We start from the raw sequence: 17,035 nt of genomic DNA, 5'->3' as shown, positions 1-17,035 counted from the left end.
TAGCGGGAATAGGAAAAAAAATATTATTTAAACTTTCTTCTCACAGAATCAATAATAAGTTGATAAATTTTTTCACCCTGTGAAAAATTATCAAACAAATTTACAAGTTCTGCAATATAAACTAATTAATTAGAAATAGTAGGATAATATTACCCCGAAAATTCTTTTGTAGCAATATGAAATTTTTTTAAAAAAGCAACAAGCATTTTAACATTAGCTCAATCCCCATTCGTAAGGTAATCGTCATCATCACTTACATATGCATTAAATATTGAACTTATGGGGTTTCTATAGTCATATGTAATAACCAAATTTTCATACATGCAATTCCATCTAGTTGGACAGGGTTTAGGAACCTTTCTTTCTCTTAGGCCACAATCATCGCACCTTCTAAAATATTCTCTAAGACTACTTTTACGGTCAGAATGAAAAAGTCAGTTAATAGTCATTTTAAACTTTTCAATATTTATATTTAAATTCTCATACCATCACCCACAATTAAATGGTAAAATATGACAAATACATCTAACATAAAAAAATATTACTAAATGCAGAATTTAGCGTAGTGGTAAGCAAGTCACATTTGTGTTATTAGTAGCATTATCCATTAAAACCGATATTATTTTATCACTAATGCAAAAATATTTGCAAATTTCCGTAATTGTGCTAGCAATAAACTGCCATGTATGTCGTGAAGCAATTATTCTATAAGCAATTATGCGCTTTTGCATTATTCAATATTCATCAATCCAATGACACGTAACAGTAAGGTAATCACATTCGTTGTTACTTCTATCAATATCAGTTGTAATAGCAGCATCACAATTTATATGAGTAAATAAGTAGCACAAATATTGTTCATATTCATGCTTATATTTGTAAATATCGCTTTTTACGGTTGTGCGAGAAAAACCTTTATATAAGTAGGATTATAAATTTTTCTAATGTAATGCACAAATGCAGGGTCAGAAGAAAAACTATAGGGTAAGCACAAAACAGTTACCAATTTTGCCAATTCGTCCCGATCTTTTCTTGAATCATAATATAAAATATCACCGGTAACAGTGTTAATTCCCGATTGAAATTGATTTGAACCAGTACCACTAGGGTCAGTCTGACTAGGACTAGGTGCACTTTTTCCCTCGGCCAGAGCTTTCATACGAAGATATTTGGCGTTATCATTAGGGTGGTTAGCTATGTGTCTAGCCAAAATTTTGTCCCCGACCGTGTTAGTGTATATTTAAAAGCTAACTCTTGACCACAAGTTTTACGCTTAGCCTTACTTTTTTCAACTAGTTGAGTAAAAAATACCAAACAAGAGATGTTTCCGTCTGTTTGGTAGGTTCTCTAGAAAAAAGTATGGGCAGTAACGGGAGTATCAGTTGGGTCATCATTAGGATTAGCAATGTTATCACTAGTTAGGTCAACATTAGGAACATGACTAGTGGGTGTATCATCGTCCGGTTGAGTTTCATCAAAATCAATTTCCTCATCATAATCTTCATTAGTAGTGGTATAATCAGTAGTGTAGCGAGCATTCATTAATTCATGGTTTAAAAAATCATCGGGTGCAATATTATAGAAAAATTCAGTTTCGATAAATTATAATAAACTATTATCGGTATCAAGAATAGCAGGTGTAGGATGACTACGGGATTTGGATTGGGGAGTCGAGGAAGGGGAGCAGGAAGAGCAGTACCACTAGTTTCGCCAATCTTAGGTTTTGCCTTATCCTTACTTTTACCGTGCCCAAATATATTTATTAAGGAAGACATCTTAATTAATCAAGTAATAGAAACTAAATAAAACAAACAAAACTATAATATTAAAACTTAAAAGTTGTAACGAGTTTACTGAATTGACGAACAACCAATATTTTAAAAGGCATTTTCGGGGCGAGCCCTGGGGCGAGGCGCACCAAAAATGCTCCGAGGCGATGGCGTGGGGCGAAATTCTCAAGAGGCGTATGCCCAGCAATTCGGGGCGTACGCTCGGGCATTCGGGGCATACGCCCGGGCGTTTGAGGTACGTTTTTGTAGTGAGGCTTAAGCCCCAGAGACTTTTTCAAATTAAAACAAAATGTATTGCATAAGTCCTTCATATAATACCCAAATTCTTAAAAGTAAGCTTGTAATTACTCAAAAATTTTAAAAAGAAATTGAATTGTACTAAATTTAAAAGTCAAGACCTTTTTTATTGATTGAATTCCTAATTTATTGTATTTCTCAATTCTTTATCTTGTCCGCTAGTCTGCTATTATCCCCCAAAAGTAACGAATATTTTAAAAAAAATACAAATACAAAGAGAACTCCATTCTCCTTCATAGCAGGTGGTTCAAAGTTCAAATTGCACGTTAATGATCTTTTTTGTTCCTCCATGTATAAAACGTTATTCTTTTAGATTCAAGTTGCTTGTGCTTGTAAGTAGCGCATAATAGATTGTTTTGACTAGTTTTTTGTAGGGATGGAGCACATCTATATATATTTTACACATATTTATAGTTTTCTTCAATTTTTATGCAATTTTACATGTTTATAAATATTTATTGTAATTATATTATTTTTTAAAATATTAAAAATTAAATACCCATGGAACTTACGCCCCATGCCTCGAGGCTTATGCCTTGCTGAGGGATATGTAAAACGTATCGCCTTACGCCCACATGCCTCTTAAAACACTGCGAACAACTTGTTGAAAATTGATTATCGTTGAAGACTTGAAGACTCCAATTCACCAACTTCACATTTATTTCACAAATTCTAACAACCTCAATATATTTTGACTATTTTGTTTGAATAAAGTAAGCAGTAGTAGCAAACTCACAATTTTTTCACAATTTTTTCACTATGTTTTTATAAAGTAAGAAATTGTAGCAACCTCACAATTTTTTCACTATTGTTTTTATAAAGTAAATAATTTTAGCAAGTATTAAAGAAAATTAGAGAGAGATTTTGATAGATTGATATTGATTTTGTAAGAAAAATGAAAGAATAAGGGGGTATTTATAGTAGAAAATAGGGAAAAGTATAATAATAAAAAGTTTGAGGTTAAAAATAAATTGGAGGAGGGGGTGGGGGGTTTAAATGGTTATTTTTTGAAGACTTTTTCATCATTTTGTCGTTGGGCCAACGACGCTTTTAAAAAAAAAAACTATCGGGCCCGTTTGGCACGCCATGAGACCGGTCCAACCGGTCCCATGGTGAGCCAAATGGGCCCGATCCAAACGGGCCTAAATGGCAAAACTGACCGACGAGACCGGCACGAGCCCACCAACAGCGGGACAAACGGTCCCGGCCCAGTTGCCAGCCTTATTGATGCCCCAGATAAAATCCCTCTAAACTTTATCAATTCGGTTGGTAATTTTAGAGAGCAGCTTAATGTAATGCATTACATGGCTGGGGATGCTACTCAGACTAGCTTTAGCTAGAGTAGAATGGTCATCCATGTTGAGAAACTTAGTTTTTCAGCCTGCGAGCTTAGTGTTAAGGTTGTCCATGATCGGGGTGGGTGTTCGGTACTTCGGTATAGTATTTATGAATTAAGGTTCGGCACTTCAGTGTTTGGTATATCAATTATGCATACCAAATACCGTACCAAAGTAGTTCGATACGGTTCGGTATTCTATTATTTGGTTCGGTACGGTTTTGGTATTGCACCGTCCCTATATAACGTGACAAGCACTGGCTGTAATTACTAGTTACAATAATATTACTAGGTTTTCACATTTCTCTCTCATAATATTGTTGGTTGGGCAGATTTAAAGCTTGTATTAATGGTAATTTTACCATGAGCTTTTACCGAGTGCCAACTCTTGTGTCTGAACTGGTAATAAGCAGGTGAGGAAATACTCTACTTCTCTTTAAACCCTTTCTCTTCTACTTCCTACCCTCTTGTTTATTTTTCTGTTGAAACAAAATCTAGAACATATGATGTCTGATACCGAATAATGTTCATATACACATCATGGTAATGGAATTCAATTTGCGTCTTATTTTCTGCAACCTTTCTCTTTCTGGCATTTACCTTCTCATTGAATTTGATCTAAAGCTAACAAAATGAGCTCCTTAATTTCACCATTGTTCTCGTAGTGTAGGACTAAGAAGCACGATAATACTTAAATAATTCGGTATTTCGATATTTTGGTATACCGAAATATCGAAACCACAATACCGAGGACTGTACCGAAATACCCAATAATCGAAAAATTAATACTGAATTATACCGAAATATCGAATTAATTCGGTCCGGTTCAAAATTCAATTTTTCTGATTCTATGCCCACCCCTAGTCCAGGATGAATTGGCACCGTTAGTGGGCCTTTTGTGGAAAATGGGGAAGCCTAGGTACTTGCCAAAGGCTGAGCCAGTCTTGATCCCCAGGATGGAGCTGCACTGGCTAGCCCATTCCTCTTCACGGTTGGCAGAGAAAATGACCTTAGACTTTTCGAAATTGACTTTTTAACTAGAGGCATCATTGAAATCCCACAGTGCACTTAATATGGCATGGCAGTTTTTCTGTTACCCCTGGAAAAGAGAGTCACGTCATCAGCAAAAAACAAATGGGAGATCTTTGGGACTCTCCTGCTGATGCGGATGGGGAACCAAGAGTTGTTCATTACTGCCATCTCAATATTCCTAGAAAGCCTTTCCATACATATAATGAACAAAGGGGGTATATATGGTCACCATGCCTAATACCCCTAGTTGGGTTAAAAAACTAGTCTGGTCCACATTCACTAGGATAGAGATGAAGCTAGTAGTTATGCAAGACATAATCAGGGTGATCAGTCTAGTGGGAAAATTTAAGAAGAAGAGGGAATCTCTGATAAATGACCATTCTAGCCTATCAAAGGTTTTCTCTAGATCCACCTTTATGATCATGTTTGCATTCTTCCCTTTCATTTTTTAAAAGTAGTTTATATACTCCTGAACCACTATGGCATTGTATGCAGCTCTTCTGTTGGCCAGGAAGCTGGCTTGGGTTAGCCCAATGATTTTGTATAGGACATGCTTGATTCTATTGACAATGATCTTAGTAGCTAGCTTGCACATGGTGTTACACAATTCTATGGGTCTGAAGTTTTTTAACATAGTAGCATTAGGACATTTAGGGATTAGGCAGTTTTGTTGACTTCAGGAGGCAAGGTACCAGAGGAAAATACTGACAAGAAGTAGTTGAGGAGAAAGTGATTCTCTTCATTTTCTGTTAAAATTGGTTAACACACTGTACATTGATGTATATATATACTAAGTAAGCTATTAGTTAAGTGTCTACTTAGCTAACTAATGCTCCACTAACTTAATACAACTGGCATCCAGCTGTACCTTCTAACACCCTAACTAACATTTCAACACCCTCCCTCAAGCTGATGGTTGAAACAAATCCTTCAACCTCAGCTTGGATATTAGATAGTCGTGTTGTGCTTTCCCAAGACTCTTAGTAAGAAAATCAGCTTGTTGCTCTTTGGTAGGTACATGATGTGTCTTGATCAACCTTTGTGCAATCTTTTCTCTCACAAAGTGGCAATCAATGTCAATATATTTGGTTCGTTCATAAAAATAGGATTAGCTGCAATCTGAATTGCAGCTTTGCTGTCACAATGTAGGTCTATAGGCAGAGTAACCTTCACACCCAACTCTGAGAATAATCTTGTAAGCCAAGTCAATTCTGCAACAGTCGAAGCCATGCTTCTAAACTCTGCTTCAGCTGAACTTCTAGCAACTGTTTTCTGCTTCTTGGACTTCCAAGATATCAATGCATCACCAAACTTAACCACATATCTTGTTACTGATCTTCTTGTTTGTAAGCAACCACCCCAATCTGAGTCACAATAAGCTTTAAGTTTCCCAGATTATTCTAAGGGCATCAGCAGACCAAGTCCTGGAGCTGTCTTGATGTACCTGACAACTCTTAGAGCAACATCCATGTGAGACTGCTTAGGTATGTGCATAAACTGACTAAGTGCCTGAACTACATATGAGATATCAATTCTAGTCATGGTAAGATACAGAAGTCTGCCTATCAACCTCTGATAAGGACCATCATTCTCCAGTTCTTTGTCTTCTGTATCAGCTTCATTAGAGGGGCTTTTGCTCATGAAACTATCAAACTCAACAGAGGTGAGCTTAGAGCTGGTCTCCAGCAGTGTACCAGCAGATTTGGCACCACCAAGTCCCAGTTCAGCAATTAACTCCAATGCATACTTTCTTTGGCTCATTACAATCCCTTGCTTTGACCTGGCAAACTCTATCCCTAGAAAGAACTTAAGTTCACCCAGATCCTTTATCTTAAACTTGAGCTTTAAATCATTTCTAGTTTGTAAAATCAAACTTGGACTGCTTCCTGTCACTAGTAGATCATCAACATAGTCTAGTACTAGTACCAGTTCTGTCTGCACCCTTTTTGTAAATAATGAATATTCAAAATGACTTTGAGTGAATCCAAGCTGAACTAATGCATCTGTGAGCTTCTTTTCCCACTGTCTAGGGGCCTGTTTAAGTCCATACAAGGACTTATGAAGTTTGCAAGCCATCTGTTTCCTTCCCTGGTTTGCAAAACTAGGAGGAACTTCCATATAGACTTCTTCAAGTAACTCTCCATGCAAAAAAGTATTTTGGACATCCATCTGATAGATGAACCACTGCTTGGCAGTAGCCATGGCCAGAATAGACCTCACAATGATCATTTTAGCCACTGGAGAGAAGGTTTTAGTGTAATCTAGAACCTCATGTTGACTGTAACCTTTGGCTACAAACCGAGCCTTATATCTTTCTACCTCTTCTGAAAAAGTGTACTTAACTTTAAAAACCCATTTGCAGCCGATTGGCATCTTCCCTGGAGGCAAAGCAACTATACTCTAGGTGTTGTTATCCTCCAAAGCTGAAATTTCATCCTTCATTGCAACAACCTACTTAGGATCTTTGACAGCTTCAGCAAATGTCTTTGGTTCAATAATGGCATAATAAGTTGCCAAGGCACTGCCAAAGGATGAGGAGACATTATCATAGTTGACACAGGTAGAAATAGGATAGCAGCACTAAGCCTTTCCTCTGTTGTAAGTGATATAGTCCTTCATCCAAATAGGAGGTCTGTTATCTCTACTGGACCTTCTGGTAAGATGAGCCTCAGGAGAAGGCAATGGTGAAGATAAGGGCAATCTTGGCTCAGCTGGTAGAGACACTGAAATATCATGATCACTAGCAGATGAAGTTTTACCAGTACTTGTTGCAATTTCACCTGTTGTGGTGTGGAGAGGAAACTCACCACCAGGTGAAAAAGATGAAGGAGCAGAAGGTGTAGAAGGAGAAAGCTGAGAGTGCTGAGAGAATGACTTGTTTTCAGGAGAAGAGAGGAGAACAGAAGTAAGATCCAATACAGGGAATATAGAGGAGGTAGTATGAGCAAACTTGAAAGGAAACACATCTTCCTTGAACACTACATCTCGACTGATAGTGAAGGTCTTGGAGTGAATACCATACATTTTGTAACCCTTTTGTGTCATAGAATAGCCCAGGAAGACAGCTGGGACTGCTTTGGGAGTAAATTTATCACACTTCCCCACCTATGTAACATAACCAAGATAGCCAAACACTCGCATATGTTCTAAGGAAGGAGCATGACCAAGTAGAACTTCAAAAGGAGATTTCCCTTGAATCACAGCTGAGGGTAGTCTATTGATGATGTACACGGCTATGGTAATACACTCTCCCCAAAATCGAAGAGGAACAGCTGTCTAAAACCTTAGAGACCTGGCAACATCTAAAATATATTTGTGTCTCCTCTCTACAACTCCATTCTGATGTGGAGTATATATGCAAGAGATTTGATGAATAATTCTCTTAGATCTTAATAACTCAGCCACTTGAGAGTTAAGAAATTCACTCCCATTATCTGACCTAAAGATCTTCACAGAAGCTGAAAACACATTCTGAATCATTAGAAGAAAGGATCTAAGAGCAACAATCACTTCTGCCTTAGTAGGAAGTAAGAATATCCAACAGTATCTAGAGTAGTCATCTACAAGAGTAAGAAAATACTTCTTGCCATCATAGGTAGGGACTCTGTATGGTCGCCATATATCACCATGCAATGTATGAAAGCATACATTAGTGTTAGTAGTGCTCAAAGGAAAATGAAACCTGGTTTGTTTAGCTAAAGGACATACAGTACAGGACTTAGTAGTGTTTTTGCATGCACAATTCTGAAATACAGCAATGCTCCTCAAAGTCTTTTTAGGTGTATGCCCTAATCTCTTATGCCACAAGGCTACATCTATTATTCTGTGATTTGTGATCATATTTATAGTAGGTGGTGTTTTAGGAACTACAAATTTTGGAATTGTACTAGGAACTTGAAGTCCAGTTGTATTGACATCTCCGGAGTAGAACACATATAGCCCACCATCTTCTCTACCAATCCCCGTCACCAGTCCACTGAAGAGTTCCTGAAAAATACAAAAAATCAGGGAAGAACATCACTGCCCATCTTATCTCCTTAGTTAGCTTTGAGACGGAGAGTAAGTTATATTTGAAATCAGGTATGTGCAGGACATTACTAATCCTCTGACCCTGAACAATGTAGGAGGATCCTATATGGCTTATGTGAGCTATGTTTCCTGTAGGAAGTTGAACTGTACCACCCTTATTATTAGCAATCAACTTAGGATTAATCAATAGATTGAGGCTACGCACCATGTGACTCGAAGCACCTGAGTCTACTATCCACTTAGCCAACATTTTTGAGTTCATTACACAAGATGCCATACATGTTGATCCTGATGTACTTGTATTATTGCCTTCACTTCCTTTACCCAATAGCTGAATTATCTGTTGATACTACTCTTGAGTGAATTGAGGAATGTTGAACATCACATTCTGAGTCCCCTGTCCAGTTGTAGTACTATGTTGTACCTGTGAAGAACCTACAAAATTAGCAGCAGTAGCAGCTTGGCTGTTTCCTGTATCGTTTATGCATCCTTAACATGATGATGTACTGCATTCCCTGAGCCAAATTTTTTCTTAGTCTTGAAGTCAGAGGGATATTCATTTAGCTTGTAGCAGTTCTCCCTGGTGTGTCCCTTAAAATTACAATAATCACAATATAGAGAGTTCGTTTTCTGTCTATAATTGTTTCCTCCAGCATAGACCTGTCCACCAGAGTAGTTATTTCCTCCTGTAGAGCTTCTTGAGTTATTATGACCTTTCCCACTGAATAGACATGTGTTGTTGTTTGGTATACCTATATTTTTTCTGCTGAACAAAGCAGTTCCCTCAGTTGCTTCAACAATTTGAGATGTCTGACACATAGATCTTCTACTCTCTTCAGAAATAATCATGGAATAAGCTCTATTAATAGAAGGTATGGGTAGCATGTTTAATATTTGGTTACTAGACTGTGAATAGGACTCATTCAACCCCATCAAAAACTATAATAGCCTTTGGTATTGGAAATGCTCAACATACTTCTTTGACTCCTCATTGCCACACCCGGGGCAAGGAATAAGAGCATCAAACTCTGCCCAAAGTTCCTTCAACTTAGAAAAATAAGTTGACACAGAGGATATTCCTTGAGTCAAAGTGGCAATCTGTTTGTGGAGATACAGCACACGAGAGCCATTGACCTTATCAAACCTCTCTTTGAGATCCATCCACAAATTGTGAGCACTTGAGGCATACACCATGCCATTTAGCAATTCAGCACTTACTGAATTCATGATCCATGAGAGTACTATGGCATTACACTTTTCCCACAATTCATGAAGAGTTATATCAAACTTTTTCTTAGGGTATCTACCATCCACAAACCCTAGCTTACTTTTTCTTAGTAAACTCACACGCATTGTACTACTCCACAGTGTATAATTCTCAGGTTCAATTAATTTGACTGAAATTAGAGAACTACCTGGGGTATCGCATGGTTGAAGGAACAGTGGATGATGTTGATCAATTAAGATATGACCTCCTCCGACTGTTGCTGCACTTGCATCAATTTCTTCATTATCGATCGCTATTGCTGAACAATAATCGAGCTTAGATGAAGAAGAACAGAGGAAATGCAATCGTTGATTGTCGATTAAGCCCTAGTTTTGAAGATATCAAAAAATTGCTTCAACTTGCTCCAACTCAATTACTGGATGCAGCTAAGACTTTAAGAATTTGATAACGATGTGTGGATCTTCAACGTGTGCTCTGATACCATGATGAAATCCTAGATCTAGAATGAGATGCTGAATTATGGAAATGAAGAAGCAGTTATGCAGATACAGAGGAGAAAGTGATTCTCTTCATTTTCTGTTAAAATTGGTTAACACACTGTACATTGATATATATATATATATATATATATATATATATATATATATATATATATATATATATATATATACTAAGTAAGCTATTAGTTAAGTGTCTACTTAGCTAACTAATGCTCTACTAACTTAATACAGCTGACATCCAGCTGTACCCTCTAACACCCTAACTAACATTTCAACACAAAATGACAAAAATCTGATACAAATTAGAGTCTAAATTGACCATACATTATTTAAGAATGTACTGCGATAGAAAAAGAAAAGAAAGTAAAATAGAAGTAAGCACATTGTCATCAAACTAATGAAAGCACCCAGTAAATTCTCAAAATAGTATACCGTCTCGTAGTCCCAAATCATAAATAAATTTCAATAACAACAATGCTCCCAGGCCATCACAAGTCATCACAAATCAATCCTCGACATAGCCCACCTTGTCTCGCCACGTGCACAATAAATAAGTAAATTGCCCGCCTTGTCTCGCCGCACGTGCATAACAATATTCTCACCTTGTCTCGCCACATGCGCAAACCCACATATATATATATATATATATATATATATATATATATATATATATATAAATAGCCCACCTTGTCACTCCGCATGTACATAAATCAATAGTAATAATAGCACGACATAAACCTCGTACAAATACCCGAACATAACTCCCACAATATAATGTGCCAATATCACATCTCATAAACTGCACCTCAAGTGCTCAAATATTACAACATAGCACACATTGCACATCAAATGCTCAATTATTACAACTTATCACAGATTGCACATCAAGTGCTCAAATATTACAACTTATCACAAATTACATATTAAGTGCTCAAATATTACAAATTATCACAGATTGCACATCAAATGCTCAAATATTACAACTTATCACAGATTGCACATCAAGTGTTCAAATATCACAACTTGCCACAAAAATCAACAATACCTTATTTTCAACAATAAGGAGCCCATGACTCGACCATAATGTGCACAAAAATCTTAACAAAATATCCGAAAGTGAACAACTCAACAAAATAATATTTCACATAAAAATCAAGGTGGCAATCACACCAAATCATCATGTAAAAAGAATTTCAACAAAAAAGGATCTAGGCATGACAAATAGAAGATTTAATAAGTGCTAATAATTTCTAATTTAATACATAAGGGCGTCTAAGGATTTATAATCAATGAAATTTGCACATATAAACCAAGTACGTACTCGTCACCTCGCGTATATGGTTTTTAATTATACAAATTGCACATAAGACTCAATGCCTAAGGGGAAATTCCCCCACTCGAGGTTAGGCAAGACACTTACCTTTTTGAAGTTAGGCCGTTATTCCAAAATAGCTTTCTCACGTGAGTTGAACTCCGGACGTCTCTAATCTTTCTTAAGCCTTCCTTACATTACTACGAGGTTTCGAAAATTCTAGCAACTTCAATCTATTTAGAAGCATAACAAAAGTGAACCATAATTAGGGAGATTTTCATGGTTTCAGCTTATTTGAGCATTTTATCAAACATTAAGTGTGCAAATTTGTTTACAAGGTTCTTCTACAAGATTCTCTTTATTCCACAACCCAATCTTTACTTATTTGATCTCAACAATCTTCCTACAAACCTTATTGGTACAAGAATATATACATAATACTCTTACACCCAAGAATCATACTCCGAATCACCAATCTTTTACCCCAAAATCGAAATTAAAGATTAGGGGTTGAATTTTACCTCTTAGATGAAGATCTTGTGATTAGCTTCCTTGATTCTTGAAGATCGGATGATTAGAATGTTAGGTTCCCTCCTTCTCTCTCTAAAATGCTCTTACCTCTCTCTAAAACCCTCAGAAAAATACCCCAAAATAAGCCCCAAAGCCTATTTATCAAAATGGGGTCGGGTTATGAAAATAGAAAAATTAACCCTCCGAAAGCAGGTCTGTGGTCACATAATAGACTGCAGAATGGGTATGCGGGCCGTACAATTGATCACAAAATTGGTGCCCAGAAATGGGCTGTTCTGGTCCATTATGTGACTAGTTTTGCGGTCGTAGAAGCAGTTTCGCGATCGCATAACGATTTTGCGATCGCAGAATTGGTCGCAGAATCACATTTTTCCAGCCTTTGATAATTTGGTAATAACTTCTTGTAGAAGTATCCAAATGAAAAACCGTTTGAAGCGTTAGAAACTATACTCAAATATATTTCATTTGATAGGTAATACACCATATAACACTTCGTATCATGAAAGTTAAGCTCATTTGAAGTTAGGTCTTGTGCGAACTCACTTGAAATTTAGTCTATTATGAAATTTCTAACTTCTACATTCGATGCCGAATCCTATCGAATCAAGTCCGATTGACCTCAAATTTTGCACACATGTCATAAATGATATAACAGACCTATTCTAATTTCCAGAATTGGATTCTGACCCCGTTATCAAAAATTCAACCTTCGATCGAACTTTCCGAAAATCGTCTATTTTTCCAACTTTCGCCAAAATGCGTCGAATTGTCCTACGGATTTTCAAATCCAAATCCGGACATACGCCTAAGTCCGAAATCATTAAAATTCCATTCCGGGGTCATTTACTCAAAAGTCAACTCTTTCCATTTAAGCTTTTAAATAAGAATTGTTCTTTCAATTTATTTCCGAATCTTCCAAAAATCAAACTCGACCCCACCCGCGGGTCATAATACATATTACGAAACTGCTCGAGACCTTAAGTCACTGAACGGGGCGTTAATTTTTAAAACGACAAGTCAGGTCGTTACAGATACCAATAATTACTACCAAGAAGAATACTTAAATACTTTAATACCAAATGGCCTTCCACCATACATGTTTGTAGTCTAGTTTCTTATTTCCTATGTATGTTAGTGTCACCGTGTATATAATAGACTAAGTTAAAATTTATATTTCCTTGTCTTGTTACCACTCTTATTAAGGAATTAATCTTACTTGAAGTTATTATTCCGTGGGAACATCTTCTTGTCGGGTTATTGATGTTGATGTTTTGAAAGTTATTATCACGTTGAGGTTGAAGTTATTGATTGTTGAGATATCTTTCCTTGTTGAGTATTTCTCATTCATTTTGCTATCATTGAAATTCTTGTTTACGTTGTGGTTGAGCCGTGGGCTATATGTTGTGGTAACATTGGTATTGTTCATTTTTGCAAGTTGTGGCATATAGGCACATGTGGTGCTAGTCATTATTGTGTTGTGATATTGATGCACATGCGGCGGTATAAGGATAGGGGTTGATGTGCATGCGGCAACATAAGGTAGGATTTATGTGCATGTTGCTAGTAAGAGAATTACTTGAAGCTACGCGGCGATATATGGGGACGAAAGCGCGTGTAGCTATTTCGGAAAAAATGTTTTTCAAAAATATAGAAATGTAAAAGAGAAGAAGAACACTCTATTGTGGAACTGTTTCATTAAAGCTCAAAAAGAAAATGAAGTACACGTGACTAATATATACACCGTCTATGCTTAGCTGTCACCAACTAACTAACCTCTCCACTAACTACTTACTTAGCTGACTAACCAACTTATAAATAATATAAAGTACAGCTCTTGCTTTAAGTTTTGTTACTCTCAACACTCCCCCTCAAGCTAGGTGGTGCAAACACATTAAGCATCCCTAGCTTGGAACAAAGATATTCATGTTGAACTCTACTTAGCCCTTTGGTTAGCAAATTTGCTGGTTGCTCTTTCGTGGGAATGTACTCAGTTCTTATCAGCCCCTTTTGTATTTTTTTCTCTTACCAAGTGAAAGTCAATCTCTATATGCTTGGTTATCTCATGGAACACTGGATTGGCTGCTATTTGCATTATTGCTTTGCTGTCAATGTGAACCTCAACTGGAAGTTCCACCTCTATTCCAACTTCTTTGAACAGCCCAAAAATCCATGTTAACTCTGCAGTTGTAGAGGCTAGGATCCTATATTCTGACTTAACTGCGCTTCTAGGTATGGTGCTTTATTTCTTGGACTTTCAAGATATTAGTGAATCATCAAACTTGACAAGAAAGCCTGTTACAGATTTGAATGTGGACAGGCTGCCCAATCAGCATCACAGTAGGCTGTGATCCTTTTATCTGCTTTACTTCATAGAAGTACTGCTTGTCCAGGATGGTTTTTACATACACGACCACTCTTAGGGCAACTTCAAGATGTAATTTCTTTGGTTGATGCAGAAATTGACTTAAGGTTTGCACACTGAATGCAATGTCTGGTCTTGTTATGGTTAAGTATAGTAGTTTGCCATAAGCCTCTGATAAGAGCTTGCATCAGATAGTAACTCATCCCCCATGGCTTGGACCAGTCAGGTGATTATCAAAATCTTTTGTAGTGAGCCTTGCATTTGTTTCAAGTGGTGTAGCTGCTGGCTTTGCTGCTCCCAGTCCTAGCTCAGAGATAAGTTCTAGAGTGTATTTTCTCTGTTGCATTAAGATTCCCTACTTGGACATCGCAAATTTAATCCTTAAGAAGTATCTTAACTCTCCTAGGTCATTCATTTTGAAGGCCTGCTGCAAAGAAGATTTGTCTTCTCTAATCAATGCTAGATTGTTGCCAGTAATTAGCATATCATCAACATAGACTAGGATGAGTACAAGGTCAGCTACTGATCCTTTTATGAACAGAGAATGGCTATGTTGACTCTTAGTGAAACCAAACTGTAACACAGCCTCTGAAAGCTTTGCATTTCACTGTCTAGGGGCCTGCTTGAGACCATATAGGGATTTGATGAGTCTGTATACCTGCTGCTCCCCTTGACTCACAAAGCCCTGATGCAAGTCCATGTAGATCTCATCATGAAGTTCACCTTGGAGAAAAGCATTTGACACATCCATTTGATGAATGTTCCAGTGTTGCACAACAGCAATGGAAAGAATTGTTCTGACTGTAACCATCTTGACAACAAGAGAGAAAGTCTCCTGATAGTCAATGCCTTCCCTCTGGTTATAACCTTTGGTAACTAGCCTGGTTTTGAACCTGTCAATTTCACCAGATGCTTTGTACTTTATCCTGTACACCCATTTGCATCCAATAGGTTTCTTGCCAGGAGGTAAGGTCACAACATCTCATGTATGATTATCCTCTAAAGCATCAATCTCAAACTTCATAGAAGCTACCCATCTGGGGTCCTTGATTGCTTCAGCATAAGAAACAAGCTCAACCTCAGAAGAGGAAGAGGCAATGAAAGCCTGATAATGAGGAGACAGGTGATCATAGGACATATAGATTGTTAGGCCATAAGGAGTGTATTGATTGGCATGAAGAGAAACAAAGTCCTTCGTCCATAATGGTGGATGCTTGTCTCTTGCTGATCTCCTAAGGGCAGGAGAACCAACTTGAGAGACATCAACACCTAGTGATGTAGCAGCTGGTAATGAGCTTGCACTTGAGTCAGTGCTGCTAGGAGAGGAAGAGGTTGCATGTGGTAAGACTGAAGAGTCATGTGCAGTAGAGTTCTGGTTGGATCCTACCGAAGTATCTTGAGCATACCATTTATCAGTAATATGTGGTAAGACAGAAGAAGATGTATCAGGGAACACAAACTGTTTGTGAGAGGAGAATTGTTGAAATGGAAAGATATCCTCCCTGAATGTTACATCTCTGTTAACAAAAAAGGAGTTAGTTGACAAGTTAAGAAAAATGTATCCCTTATGTGAAGAAGAGTAGCCCATGTGAACAACAATGATAGCTTTCGGTTGAAGCTTATCAGTCTCATTGAAATTCTTAGCATAGCACAGACAACCTAGGACCTTGAGGTGCCCAAGCAAAGGCTTCTTCCTGTATAATAACTCATAAGGAGACCTATGACCTAGCTTTGAGGATGATATCCTATTGATGAGATAAACAGTTGCCAACACACAGTGCCCCCAAAACTTTAAAGGAATGTAACCTTGAAACCTTAGAGCTCTGCACACTTCTAAAATATGCCTATGTTTTCTTTCAGCAACTCAATTTTGCTGAGGAGTATAAGCATAGATTCTTTGATGGATAATGCCAAGGTTTTTGAATAAAGTATGACAGACAGAATTAACAAATTCAGATCCATTATCAGTCCTAACATACTTAACCTGTTTGTCAAACTGAGTTTTCACATACATCAGGAAATCATGTAGGACAACACATACATCTGACTTGAGTTTTGAAAGAAAAATTCAAGTCATTCTAGAGTAATCATCCACTACAGTTAAGAAATATCTACTACCATTAATAGTTACAGTGTTATAGGGTCACCATACATCCAAATGTAGTAAGTCAAAGGAAGCTGCACTTTTATTTGTACTACTGGGAAAAGGTAGTCTAGTCAGTCGAGCACATGGACAAACAGAACAGTCTTTTACAACAGAAATACAGCTCTCCTGCTTTATTGAAAATAGTTTGTTTAGAACTGAGGAAGACACTTGACCGAGTCTGTTGTGCCATAGCTTGAGATCCACATTTGTAGGTGTTCTCTTAGTGAACATATCATTATTCTGTGTGGCTGCTGGTGATGTTTCTGCAGTATGCTTATTGTCAGTTAATGAGCTCCAAGAGGGTAATATGTAAAGACCTTTATCTTCTCTACCAATCGTCTTCACTCTCCCACTGAAGAGATACTGAATATGCAAAAATCAGGATAAAAGGCAACCAAACACTACAGCTCTTTGGTTACCTTTGATACAGACATCAAGTTAAATTTGAATTGTGGTATATGAAGCATATTTT

The 17,035-nt window shown here is 37.3% G+C and overlaps 1 protein-coding gene across 1 annotated transcript; it reads right to left on the bottom strand.

Moving 5' to 3' along the window:
* Nucleotides 1–7,731: 7,731 nt before the first annotated feature.
* On the bottom strand, nt 7,732–16,997 carry LOC104107402 (uncharacterized). Its single transcript, XM_070189714.1, has 10 exons — nt 16,983–16,997; nt 16,657–16,926; nt 16,357–16,413; nt 15,437–16,206; nt 15,076–15,343; nt 14,637–14,772; nt 14,082–14,233; nt 9,461–10,077; nt 9,145–9,343; nt 7,732–8,442 (listed from the first exon to the last, which is right to left on the bottom strand). The coding sequence occupies exons 1-10, from the start codon at nt 16,995–16,997 to the stop codon at nt 7,732–7,734; spliced, it is 3,195 nt and encodes a 1,064-aa protein (XP_070045815.1).
* Between the last annotated feature and the right edge of the window lie 38 nt (nt 16,998–17,035).

This window comes from Nicotiana tomentosiformis, chromosome 11, assembly GCF_000390325.3.
Source record: "Nicotiana tomentosiformis chromosome 11, ASM39032v3, whole genome shotgun sequence".
Taxonomy (NCBI): Eukaryota; Viridiplantae; Streptophyta; class Magnoliopsida; order Solanales; family Solanaceae; genus Nicotiana; species Nicotiana tomentosiformis.
Note: the sequence above shows the minus strand (reverse complement) of the source record. Positions and strands in the feature narration are given on the sequence as shown.